General features: G+C 36.2%; 1 protein-coding gene across 2 annotated transcripts; it reads left to right on the forward strand.

Annotated features, from left to right (window-relative positions):
• Nucleotides 1–502: 502 nt before the first annotated feature.
• On the forward strand, nucleotides 503–13,382 carry rbm12bb (RNA binding motif protein 12Bb). 2 transcript variants are annotated; one of them, XM_056474861.1, is made up of 4 exons: nucleotides 503–681; nucleotides 3,824–9,694; nucleotides 9,797–9,878; nucleotides 13,213–13,382. In XM_056474861.1, the coding sequence occupies exon 2, from the start codon at nucleotides 3,846–3,848 to the stop codon at nucleotides 5,874–5,876; it is 2,031 nt and encodes a 676-aa protein (XP_056330836.1). In that variant the 5' UTR covers nucleotides 503–681; nucleotides 3,824–3,845; the 3' UTR covers nucleotides 5,877–9,694; nucleotides 9,797–9,878; nucleotides 13,213–13,382. The 2 variants fall into 2 exon arrangements, with proteins under 2 accessions (XP_056330836.1, XP_056330835.1); XM_056474860.1 differs by having other exon boundaries at nucleotides 3,824–9,878.
• Nucleotides 13,383–13,720: the final 338 nt, after the last annotated feature.

The following is a 13,720-nucleotide window of genomic DNA, read 5'->3' on the forward strand; positions in this document are numbered from 1 at the left end:
TTCAAAACATTCAGGTTTTTTTAAATTCACTTAGTGATCTAAAATACAGTAACTAAGTAACTCTGTTTTTATTATGTAAAATAAAACAAATTTTTGTTCATTTAATGTCACAAATCTGTTTTTAAATATTAACATTGAACAAAGATAAAGCTTTACACTTGTTATTAAAATGTACATTTTTCATGTCACAAGGTGCATATCTGATTAAAAAGACAAGAAGATAAAAAGTATCGTTTGATAATTATGAATATAGGCTATCAGACAAATGTAACTAAAATGTACGAGTGGTTATTGCAGATGGTTATGGCCTGGTTATACCTAGTGAAAACCTTTTATACGCTAATCTTGAATTTAATAATTTGTTTATAAAAATAACTGGCCGTTTGTTGATATTCCAAGCTATTATTTAATCATATATCTGTGCGTCTACTGTGCTGGAATGGTTTACAGTCTGTGGTTGGAATGTGCGTTTCAGTGTGCAGCGCCTCCGGGTTTCCGTAGTTTCACAGATGGTGATGGAGGAAATGCGGATGCGCTAGATTCTTGCGATTCGTCCTTCTCCGAGATATCACAAACTCTGTCGTTTAGTCACGTTGGAGCTCAGATAGACGGCGTCGAGGATTGTCTTTAAAATTTGCACTCTTTTATATTTCAAAAGGATTGATTTCTTCTTTGTTTTGTGTAAGTTTGATCCATACTGAGCGCGTCACATTTTCTGGGCCTGTCGGGTTTAGCATCGCCGCTAACACAGAAAACTGCGGCTTTGTTTTCAGCAATGGTTTTAGTTGTTGCGGAAGATTTGTTTTTCCTTTTGAAGTCCCACACTGTATGTTCATTGTGTATCGGGGTGTATTTTGCTGGGTTGGTTGGTTTCACTGAACTCGACGAGACTACTGAATGCTTTCTTTAGCTTTGTCATTAAGATAACAGATTCGTTCGTTGCGAATAAAATGTTTTACTGAGGTGCATTTGTTTGTACAAATTTGCAGCAGTTGCGTGAAAATCGTCATAATGAAGGAGGTTATTGGTGTAATTTCGCGCAGTTTGTGGTTTAGCTCGACGAGGAAGTGTTTGTGTGTGTGTGGAAGTGCGCGCTGGTTGAGTTACATAAAGAAATCCGGGAAGTGAGATAAGCGGCTGTAACGTCGACGGAAAGCCCCTTGATTTTATTCCCTAAGTGCTGAAACTTGCGTCGTTTACCGTTCCATGTGGATGGACCCTGAAGTTTGACATTGAAAGTCGATTTGGATTAAATTTTGTTCTTTGGTGGGGAGCTTTTAAGGATTCAGGGTTTTTTTCATAGTGCAGGTCAGGTGTAAACAATGATTTTGCAATACGATGGAACGTTTGCAGCGGAAGACTGCATTTCTGAGTCTTATAGTTTGTTTTTAAAGCAGTGGTTGTCTCTTTTTTTAATTTAATTTATTTATAAATACTATTTTCATCTTTAAGTCTTCTGGTGTAATGACTTGAATCAAACCAGGGGGCTGTTCCATAAACCAAGCTTAAAGAATAAGCCAGGCTTAATTTGGTAAGTCAGGTTTATTAATGGCAGATTCTGTTTCATAAATCAAATTTATGATAGTTCAAACTCCATTACAATGGCAATTTATGCTGGGAAACTAGCCTGGTCCAGGGCAGGTTAACTCTTAGGCTAAGTCAAGTTTAATCAAGGTAATGTTAAAATTCGCCTGCCATAATGTGATGCCATTTTATTTTACTTAACCTTTTAATAATGGTTAAAACGTTAGTCACTTAATAGTAAGTGTATATACACCAAACATCTTTTAGAATATTGCGATGTATACATTTAAAATATGTTATTGCAAACAAATACAAACTACAACATTTCAACAAACATTTTTTTTAATGTTTATGTTGATTTTTTTTTTTTCCCTGTTTATTAACATTTTACTTAATATTTTTCTCAACCTATTCATTTGGGTATACTAATTTATGTACTGTGACTGTTTATTTGTTGTTAGTTCAGTTCCAAATTCTGCTTTGGTACTGAATAATCTAAAGTATATGCACAAATATATTAATTTAAAGCATTCTGTAGAAAATATTAATTTAAAATATTGATCTGTAAGGGGATTATATTACTTTGCTGTGTATGCAGTTTATGAATTGCTAAATTTAATAAAGAAAATAACATTAAGAAAGCACTGACTGATATAAATAAGTAGACTACATTTCTAAAAGAATGACTTTAAAGCTGCAAACCCTGAGTGGAATAATCGGGAGATGATCCAGGCCAAGCAGTAGCTTCACTTTAATATAAAGATATTTTCCCACAGGGTGCGGGAAACCCACATGTTAAAGGAAAAGCAGCATTCTGCAGCGGTTTCGGCAGCACATTAAAAATCCTGCTGCTTGTACGTGCACAGCTCTTGCCATTATTTTAAACTTAATGTGCTGAAGCTAAGCACATTTTGTATGTTACAGGTAGTCTGCAATGCATTAAAACATTTTCTTGCAAGCAACAATTGGCAGTAAGCACATATTCTCTCTAGCTCTCTCTCACACGCGTGTGTGCAGTCAAGCACAATTTCAATGTATTGCAACAAATATTTAATTTAACTTTAATAGGCCTAGATAATGGTCTATTTTTTAATTAAGACAATCTGCAATTTTATGTCAGCTTCTCTCTTGTTTATGTTGCAAGTCGTAGTTTTTGATTATTATGTTTAAATTATATTATGTTTAAAACAAATGAGGCTCACTCGCTGTGAACATAGCTGTGTCTCATTTCAGAGCTCTTTCAGTTCTCATTGTTGCCATGGTAGCACACAACATAATCGATGCATCTATGCTCAACCTTCAGAGTTTCACCACAGTAACATGCACGAGCGGATTATTTAAAATGAACTCAGATTAGTTAGACCAAATTATCTTCAACTTGCTGTTATGGAACCGATTTAAGTGTGGACGTTTAGTCCGGCTCATCGAAGTCAGGTTTTTGACTTTAATGCCCGCTTTTCTTAATCACTTTTATGAAACAGCCCCCAGGACTGTAGCTTGAACTGTTACTCCATGATTACTTTTAATTTCATAAGTTAAATTAAAATAATAATTAATATTTAAAAAATATATTGTCATATTGAAACTCGCTTGCATTATTATCGTCATTATTTAATTTTTATATGTTATTGTTAATTTGTTTTTTGTCCTTTGCTTGAGAACCACTGATTTAAAAGTGATTGTACTTGTCAAGTTGACTGGTTTGTTGAACAAATGTTTTATTTGGTTTGTTGGTGGTTGGTAAATGGGTTTTGAGCTTCATGCTAATGTCCTTGTCATTTTAAATACTAAATGACCTGATGCATTTCATTGTCAAGCTGTTGGCAGATTTCGTTCTTTTAGTGACTGGATGGAATAAAATAACTAACAAGATTAAAAAGGCAAAGTATTTAACAGTTATAGTCTTTCAGCATGCAGTGGTGTTTTGATTGTGGAAAACATAAGTATATGAGCAAATAAAGTTTGGGCAAAGAATGGACTTGTTATTAATTGCATTTTTGCATGTAGAAACTGAAAGGATGTTGTTAAGGGTTGGAGAACGAGTTGTACCTGATAATCCAACATAGGCTGTCTTGTTGAACAAAGTTGCTTTTCTCTGCTGCAGATGTTGTTTGAATAAATTGGTTGTTTTTGTCATTAGGTGTATATATTTATTGGCAGGAGAGGTTTGTTTAACTTACAATGACTGCTAACATTGGTTTTTAAAGTGATGGTTGGGATGTCTATTGCATATGATGTGATATGGAGGCAACAGTTGTGTCAGCGATAACGCAGTTATATGTGCCCCTTCTGTCTGCAGGTGCTGTTGTGTGTGATCCATCATGGCTGTGGTCATCCGATTACAGGGACTTAGAGTCACTGCTGGTTCTGAGGACATTCGCAATTTCTTCACTGGGCTCAGAATCCCTGATGGTGGGGTTCATATAATTGGTGGGGAGCTTGAGGAGGCTTTTATAATATTTGCATCTGATGACGATGCAAGACGAGCGATGGCGCGCTCAGGGGGCTGCATTAAGGGGTCTCCCGTCAACTTGCTTCTAAGTAGCAAGTCAGAAATGCAGAGTGTTCTGGAGGAAAGCACCAGAAGAACAGAGTTAAAAAATAGGGTCATGTACAAGGAGCCTGTGAAAAGAGCTTCTGTGGAACAAGGTCCTCTGCCATTCAGTAAAGACGCCAGACCAGATGTACGAAGGCCAGATCATCCAGAGATGAGGGGTAGGCCAGCTCCGTCTACATTCAACGAGGCACGACGCCAGAGAGAGGGAGATGCACCAGAGAGAACCGAGGTTTATCTGAAATTAACAGGGATGCCATTTTCTGCAACAAAGGACAACGTCCATAGCTTTTTTGCTGGGTTAAAAGTTGATGATATTTTGTTTTTGAAAAACCCCAGAGGAATGTTCAGTGGAAACAGTATGGTGCGCTTCACTACCAAAGAGGATGCAATTGAAGGTATGAAGAGAGATCGACAATACATGGGACCACGGTACATACAAATAACAAGATGCACTGAAGAGGAGTGGCTGAAAGAAGGAGGTCTCATCATTGCACCGGATATTCGGAAAAGACCACCGGTAGAGCGAGCGAGATCTCGATCTCCCATTTCCTACAGGTCAAGATCACGATCACCTTCCCACGAGGAGTACTGCATCATGTTTGAGAACTTGCCTCCTTTGGTTGAAAAGAGAGATGTGAGGGTGTTTCTTCAGCCGGTTGCTTTGAAGGATGATCAGATAATTATCTTCTCCTCAAAAAAGGACGATAAGTCCAAATCAGCTGTAGTGGTGTTTAGAAATCTCACAGACTATTGTGCTGGCTTGGCTCATAATAAGGAAATGATGTATAACAAGGTAGTGTATGTGTCACCCATCTCTAAGGAGAAAATGGTCACCTTGTTGGAGTCATCGATTGATGCGAGAGGTGAGGAAAAAGGGTCAAGGCGTTCAGCTGAAGCCTCACAGTCTCAGCGAAACACTCCTGACTCGCAGTTGAGGTGTCTTTATGTACGCAACCTCCCATTTGATGTTCGTAAGGTGGAGATCATGGACTTCTTTCATGGATTTGCACTCACAGAGGATAGGGTCATCTTATTGCGGGATGAAAGAGGAGCTGGGCTCGGTGAGGCTTTGGTGATTTTCCAAACTGAGAAGGAGGCCATGACGGGACAGTCCCTAAACGGACAGAGGTTTCTTGGATCTGAAGTAATGCTGAAGTGCATAACGATGTCCCAGATGGCCCAGTTTGGTGTGAATGACCAACCGATGGTTAGCCCGCAAGAAAGGAACTTTCAGGATAGGAACTTTCAAGAAAGGAATTTTCAGGATAGGAACTTTCAAGAAAGGAATTTTCAGGAAAGGAACTTTCAAGAACGAAACTTTCAGGAACGGAATTTTGAAGAAAGAAATTTTCAGAGAAACGAAGCTTTCAACGATGGTCCTGGTTTCATGAACAACCAGATGCCCCAAGGTGATTTTGAGATGCCGCCTAATATGCACCAAGGTTATGGAGGTCACGAACACTTTGAGCCTAATTTTGGCGGCAATAATGCATTTGGGCCGGGTCCTGATGGTAATGGTCGTCAACATTACGAACCTCCTGACCAGCAATTTGACACTCCAACCTGTGTTAAGTTGGCCAATCTGCCCTCACAGATAAGGATTGAAGAGATCTATGACTTCTGCTATGGGTACAGAGTGATTCCAGGATCTGCCTCGTTGCTGTTTGATAGAAATGGAGCTCCAAAACGTTCAGCAACTATAGCGTTTGAAAACCACAGAGAGGCGCTCGTTGCTGTTCGAGAATTAAACGGACGGCCAATTGGCACCAGAAAAATTCAGGTTTTTATTTTGTAGATATGCTTTTGGGCAACATTGTTGAAACTGGTGTTTTTCTATTTTTTTTTCTTTTAAAAGTTGGATATGGTTTCCATTGATTTGTTAAGTGAAGATGTTTTCTCTCATTTGCTTGTTTTCCACAAAACTGCAGATGAAAAACTGCTTTCATTTAGATTCATACCTTGAATAGCTTGATTTTGATAAAACTGCATTTGAATGCATGCCAGTGACAGTATCTAGGCTCAGTATTACGTGTGCCGTTGATCGTTTTTCTCCTCAGAGTAATGAACTCCATGGATTTTACAGTACATAGGTGTTAATTTTTCTATAAAATTGATTTAAAATGACCATCTTAACATTGTGAGGTTGTAAAAATTTTCATACATCCATAAATATTGTCACTTCATAATTGATGCAATTAAAGGCTGCAGTTTGTTCTTCTGACTTCTTTCGTTGGGATTTTTTTCTTTTATTTCTTGTATTGTTCACAGAGAGTTTCTTTTGCCTGGTTGCTTAAAAACACAAACTTTGGAAATAATTATCATTCATTACCAATCAGTCATAAATCCGTTTGAAAAGAGATAATGAAAACAATACCAATGTTATCGTCTGTCTAAACTGTCTATACTGTCTATACAAAACACAACATCGTGAAAAATGATATCATGTGTGTTAGTATTTTGTTAGCCTAAAGCAGTGGTTCTCAATCTAGTCCTCACGCCTCATTACTCACGAACTGTGACATATCTCTGTGAGTAAAAGCAATAAAAATTTACACATTGCACACTAATATGACTTTTGAATTAAATGCATTTCCTCTCTTCAAACAGGAATCATGGCAGAATGTCTTGTGGAGGCTTCCCTGGGCGGTTTTTGCCGAATTAAACACGTTTCTTTGAAAATGCTTAAGAAGTAACCTTTAAGTTTTTGTGTATTTTTATCCTGTAAATTTACCTTAAACTTCTAAGACTATTGAAGCACACTGTCAGTTATGTTACTTTGAAGGACAGTTCACCTGCAAATTATAAGTGGTATCACTTCGTTGGCCACTTTTGCCGAACTTTTTGTTTTGAACAAGATATTTTGAAGATGTATTTTTTTTATAAATGGATGTCTGTGAATACTGGTTTCCAACATTCTTCAACAACAACAAAAATCACTTGAATTTTTCTCTTCAGTTTCTTTTGTTTAAACTTTAATGTCACTTAATGTTGATTTCAAGCGATTCTTAACACCGTTAATTTTTGTTTCAGGTGTTCTTGGTAAGGGTTGGAGCGAAACCAGAAACGGTTCAGCAGATGTAACTCAGTATGAATCAGAATCATCTTTGCTGCAGCCATTTTAGATTCAATAATCCATATATCCTTTAGTTTTGCATTTACTAGTATGTATTTTATCACACTTTTTGTTAAGTTGGGGTGAAGTTAGGGAACATGTTCAGTTTCTCTGAATGTAGGTATTGTAAGACTTGAGATACCACAAATACTTTGATGTCTTTGACAATTCAAATATGAGCTGAAAACACAGAGACAATAGGCTCAACAACCCACCAAATGGGTATGCGGGAAAACCAGCTCCCCTCCTTTCCTTCATTTACATTTGAAACATCTCCGGAAACACCCCTTGGTCACTCAGCCCCTTTTCACTCCTCACACAGAGCGGTCATTTCAAAATATGAATGTTCTAAATTAATCCAAGTCACTTTATCTATCATGCTTGATAATACTTGAAATGACTCAGTGCGACTGGTACAATGGTCTCATTCCCTCAGAAATAGACATCATTAAAACAATAGATATATAACTTGAGGTATCTGTTGAACCACTGCGAAGGGTGTGCCTTTCCTATAGGCAGAAACTCTTCCATTAAATGTAAATGCCTTTTGTTATTCGACACACCTTTTTCCTCAAGGCGATTCTTGGATTGACTACTTAAGGTAAAGTTTCTAAATTTTCGGGGCGATTCTGTTACCCAGATCAGCCCATAGCGTGGAACTTCATGTTCCATGTTATGTATATTTTGAAGTCACATATTCATATTTTTATTTTGTCTCATAATTCTATTTGATGATACAATACATCAATAATTATGAAGAGTTGTATCATTTGTTTTACGTTTACTTTAAAGTATAATTGTTTAACATTAAATATATTTGACTTAGTTGAATAATATTTTATTATATAAAATAATGACACTTGAAAATAATGACATTAAGATTTTTTTCATTGAGGCTATTTTAATTCAAAAAACAATTTTGCATATAAATGTGATGGCTGTACTGCTTCATGTTAACTGGAGGTGATGTGGCTAGCATGATTTTCTTAGGAGGTTACAGACTGTGGCTAACAAAAACCAGGTATAAGAGTGATATTGCTGTCATCATTTATCAAAAAAATTCAAAGAAAAAAAATAAAGCAGGACATAATACCTGTTGCTCTATTTTCACACGTGAACTGACGCATTTGATGCAAACAATATTCACTTTGTTGCACAGAGCTATTAAAAGACCTCGGTTCCCTGTCACATGCATGTTTTGGCCATATATATATATTTTTAGTTTTTTTTTAATTTCAGGGTGTACTCTCACTAGGCTGGTCTGTAAATGTCCCGACCTCCCCTGTGGCCCCCTGTGTACATTTTTACTTTCTGATTCCGAGCAGACTTGTGTCATCGATGCAACTATTTTAAGTCATTTAGGACATCGTAATACACAGCTGAATATTTTGCTGAACAGATTCATCACATTTGACCCCAAAAAAATTTCATGAGTCATCGTGCTTCATGTATTAGGAGGTTTGCTAAAGACGGTACTGAGACTATGATAGTCCCCCTTTATTGAAAAGTAAGAATAAGAATAACCCAACTGAACTGCACACTGGCCAACCTCTTTCAACTGGACCAGCGCCAGCCAACCAAACACTATTATCAAACGGGGGTCAAATGGGGTCAGGTGCAGCTGGAGAGGGGTCTGGATGTAGACCTTGTGCAGTTGCAAGCTGAGCTGCATGCAATGCTTTTAATGCCCACACCTAACCCCACCCCTCACAGTGACGTCACAAGCTCCACTGACTGCATTGTGTCTGACATTGCAAGTTTTAAATAAGCAGTCTCAGCTTGCAAATCCAAGTCTGCGTCCAGATACTATTGCACAGTTCAGAGAGTTTAGTGCACAGGTGTCAAATCCAGTTTCTGCAGGGCCGCAACTCTGCACAGTTTAGCTTCAACCCTAATTGAACATACTTGACCAAACTAATGGAGTCCTCCAGGCTTGTTTGAAACCTACAGGTAAGTGTGTTGAAGCAGGTTTGGAACTAAACTGTTCAGAGCTGCGGCCCTCCAGGAACTGGATTTGACACCTGTGTGTGAGCACACCCTCAAAGTGATGGCACCCACTGATTTACATTATATAGCAACCATGGTTTCAACTAAAAATCTTCTTTAATGTTCTGCTCAAGAATAAAGTCTCCTACGTCTTGGCTGGCCTGAGGGTGAGTAAAGTAACACATTTTTATTTTGAGTGGACTATCCCTTTGGTGGTTCATTCCGCTGTGGCGACCATACCTGCCAACACTCCCGTTTTTCCCGGGAGTCTCCCGTATTTCACACCCATCTCCCATTTTGTTCTGTCTCCCGGAATGGTCTAACCCCCCCTCCCCCCAGGTTTTTGGTATAGTCTATAACACCTTAACATTGGTGTAATGTCCGATTGCAGCGGACGGCAACCTGAAACCTTAACCACCTACCCGGTCTTCAGTTCCCCCCAACCCCATCCCTTCACTTGCAATGCAGATCATCATTTCTGGACAGCTTTCTACTTACTGCTGTGGACATGAAAGGTTCAGCAGACTTTTTGCTCTGAATGAATAGCTATTAACATGGTGTGAAGAACAAAATCTGCTCTTTATTAACAATTGGAATCTTTTCTGGGATCGTCCTAGGCTTTCCCATGCTGATGGGCTGCACCACAGCAGTACTGGAGCTGAATTCCTGTCGGACAACATCTTCCGGATGCTTTGACTAGTAAGTGAAAATCCACATTTTAGCCATGTAGACTTTTGCTTGTGACACTTTAATCACAGTAATGCATACCTGGCTAACTCCATAGAAACTGTGTCTGTTCCTTGTATTATTAGATCAAGAATTAAATTTACTATGTGTTCTAGAAAAAATCTATAAAAAATCAAACCAGAAAAATGGCAAATAAGTGAAAATAATTTGAAAACATAATTTGAAAATAAGTGAATTTTTTTTTTTTTTTTTAAGTTTGGTCTTCTAAACATCAGGCCACTTGCACCTAAAGCACGTATTGTAAATGAACAGACAACAATCTTAATGCATTTATAATCCTAATCTTAATGTCTTACTGAAACCTGGCTTAAACAAAATGACTACAGTATGTTAGTTTAAAACAAAGCCGCGTTGCATCAGCGCTATAAAAATAAACTTGAATTTAATTTAATTAATATATTTATTATTATATAAAGCAACATAGTGCTTGGGTAATACATTTAAAATTAATAGTTGTTCAATTAAAATAATATTTATAAAGTGTCCACCAAATTATACTTTTTTTTTTTTGCAGAGTAGTGAGTTAGTTAATACCACCTCACAAATAAACATGGTTTAAAATAAATGTAAATTTTGTCATCATTTACCCACCTCTAATACGTTCCAAACCTGTTTGATTTTCTTTCTTTAGTTGAGCGCAAAACATTATATTTTGATCAAAGCTCAAAAATCTTTAACCGTTAAAAAATTAATTATAACCATTATAACAAAAGTATGTATTGTGGTTATAGATTTTCTGTTTTCAGTTCAACAGATGAAAGAAACTTAAACAGGATTGGAACAAGTGAAGGTTGAGTAAATGATGACAGATTTACATTTTTTGGGTGAACTGTCCCTTTAAAGTGGAAGTGAAGCACTCAGTCAAGTTTGCATTAATTTGTAAATTGACTTCCAGTTTAGTGAAAATATATTAAACAAACTCGATTAATGTAACCATTATTGAAGAAAAGAGCATGTTTTACAATAGTTTATATTTTTAGAGCAAGGGATCAGCTATTTTGGAATATCACTGTCTGACGTCACGAGGTTGGTTCTGTTCCCTCAGTGGAACAGATACAGTGGAAGTAATGGACTGAACACGGAGACTGGAAAGTCTAATTTAACACAATGCGTGAAGTTTTGGATGTGCATCACAGAGCTGGTGCAAATACAAGCATTACATTTACAGTTAAAGTTAGAATTATTAGCCCCACTTTGAAGTTTTTAAAATCTTTTTTTAAGTTATATTTTTTTGATAGTCTACAGAACAAACCATCGTTATACAATAACTTGCCTAATTACCCTAAACCTGCCTAATTAACCTAGTTAAGCCTTTAAATGTCACTTTAAGCTGAATACTAGTGTTATGAAAAATATCTAGTAAAATATTATTTATTGTCATCATGGCAAAGATGAAATAAAACAGTTATTAGAAATGAGTTATTAAAACTATTTATGTTTAGAAATGTGTTGAAAATTAGGGGAAAAAATAAACAAGGGTGCTAATAATTCAGTGGGGCTAATAATTCTGACTTCAACTGTATGTCCGAAACATAAAAATACATTTATACATTTTTTAATTTTTCTTTTATTACCGATCGATTGATGTGCTTTGGTCCACTCTCTGTATTATGATGTCTGACTGCCCTCAATGTCTTTAACAAGATCTGGTTCCTGAGGTAATGGAGGCGGGTACTTTCACTTTTCACTATACAGCCCCTCACTTCTGTTCATGTTCAAACTAAACTAAGATCGGTGTAGTTTTTCACATTACAGGTTTTTTCGTCCTTCATATTCAATGTTGAAAGATTATTTTAATAGTTGCATTAGTCTAAATGTAAATCACCGCATGAGGCAGCGCTGCACCAGTGTGAGAGAGTGGACCAAAGCACATCAAATGAACAGTATTAAAAAAGAAAAGAAAAATAGTAAACATATAAAAAAAATTATATTTTAGACACAAGTCTGTTCCTTGTATTTGCACCAGCTCTGCGATGCATGTATATACTGTATATACATGTTTTTACATTGAACTTTTTTAATCATCTGCATGTAAATGCATACAGGGTTCAACGCTAAGGACATTTTTCAGATTTTTACTTGTCCTGACAAAATTTTCACTGGCCCCACCAAAATAAATAAATAAAAAAATAGCCACATATTTTAAATAATGTGTCAAAAATAATGTCTGTGAATTTAGAATTTAAATATTTTTAAAATGTTAAAATATTTAGCAGTAAAATATAGCAGTATGGAAAATGTGCCGGTATTTTATTGCAAAACAAAAGGTGGCGGACTTAAAAAACTTAAACTATGCAAAACATCACTTTATTTTTTTCGTCGCGTTGTACATATCTGTTTCCACAACGTTAGAAACAGACGTTTCCTTTTAGCCTCATAATTTGATGTTGCTGTCATGTTGCCGTCTCTTCACTGTACTGGTTTTTACCAGGTTGTGGAAAAAATGCTCTGTGCTTACAACATCCAATCAAATAAAAGGAACCAAAAAGCAATATAGTGTTTATGACTTAACAGAAAAGGTAGCATTCAAAGACTTAAAAGCACAAATTGTTTCTCGATTCTAAGACTGTATTTGTACGCAATTGACAAATAGTCGCAGGCAAATTAAAATTTTGTGACAAGGCAGCACTGGCCTGATCGGGCCAGTAACGATTCTCTCTACTGTCCCAAACATCTCTCACGCTAGCCCCGGGCCATTGGGCAGTCCTTATTGTTGAGCCCTGTAATATTAATTTCTGTATTTCAAAGGCCACTTAAATTTAGTCCAAAAACAATATTTGACCTTCATGCATAATTGAGTTAGATTTTTAACTCATATAATTTTCTCTTTATTTAATGTGTTTTTAATCAACTAATGGTTAATTAAAAAAAAAAAAGCTAATAACTACAACCTGAATAAAATAATAATATCGCATATGCAGTACACTCAAAATTATAGTGCATTATCTGTGTGAATGAGTGGGAAAATATATGGGGTGCTCTAAGGAGGGAGTGGTTTCAGACACAGCTTTTGTGTTGTCTTATTTCTGCTTGTGCTCAGATATTTGAGAGGTTTACATTCTATGGCTTTTGCCTTTATTGATGTATATGGGCACTCTGCAAGCAGTGAAAAAAATCCTTTTACATAAATTGAGACAATTCCTAACTTTATTGATGTTTCCTTTTGTTATTCAGAAATGTTCTGCATATCTTTTGTGAATATGTCTTGATAAGTTAAAAAAATGACTCGTTATGAATTTGTTTTCATAACTTCTCAGGTTAACTACTTTTAAATTTACTTTTATAGGGACACCTCCAATGTGAAGCAGTGGACAGCTAAAGATGTTGCTGGCTGTTATTGCGAGACATTATTTAAATTTGATTGTTTGCATCAAAATGTATATTACATTATTAATCATATTATGTGAATGTAATTGTGATGTATATTGATTAATAAAAGTGATTATTTATGGAAAATGCTATTGTATTTTTTTAACTCTATAAACATGTATAGATGTTACTTGTTACATGTTACTTGTTACATGTATAGATCTTACTTGTATTTTTTTAAAATATATTTATTATCTGTTTTTTGTCCTGTCTCTGTAATTCTGTTGCACTGTAGAAGCTCTGTCATGAAAACAAATTCCTCGTATGTGTGAACATACCTGGCAATAAAGCTCTTTCTGATTCTGATTCTGAGATAGATGGATGGATGGATGGATGGATGGATGGATGGATGGATGGATAGATAGATAGATAGATAGATAGATAGATAGATAGATAGATAGATAGATAGATAGATAGATAGATAG

This window comes from Danio aesculapii, chromosome 16 (assembly GCF_903798145.1).
Source record: "Danio aesculapii chromosome 16, fDanAes4.1, whole genome shotgun sequence".
Taxonomy (NCBI): domain Eukaryota; kingdom Metazoa; phylum Chordata; class Actinopteri; order Cypriniformes; family Danionidae; genus Danio; species Danio aesculapii.

Bases quoted from the DNA above. Each gene is read 5' to 3' on its own strand.
- rbm12bb (XM_056474860.1), top strand. From the start codon at position 3,846: ATGGCTGTGGTCATCCGATTACAGGGACTTAGAGTCACTGCTGGTTCT.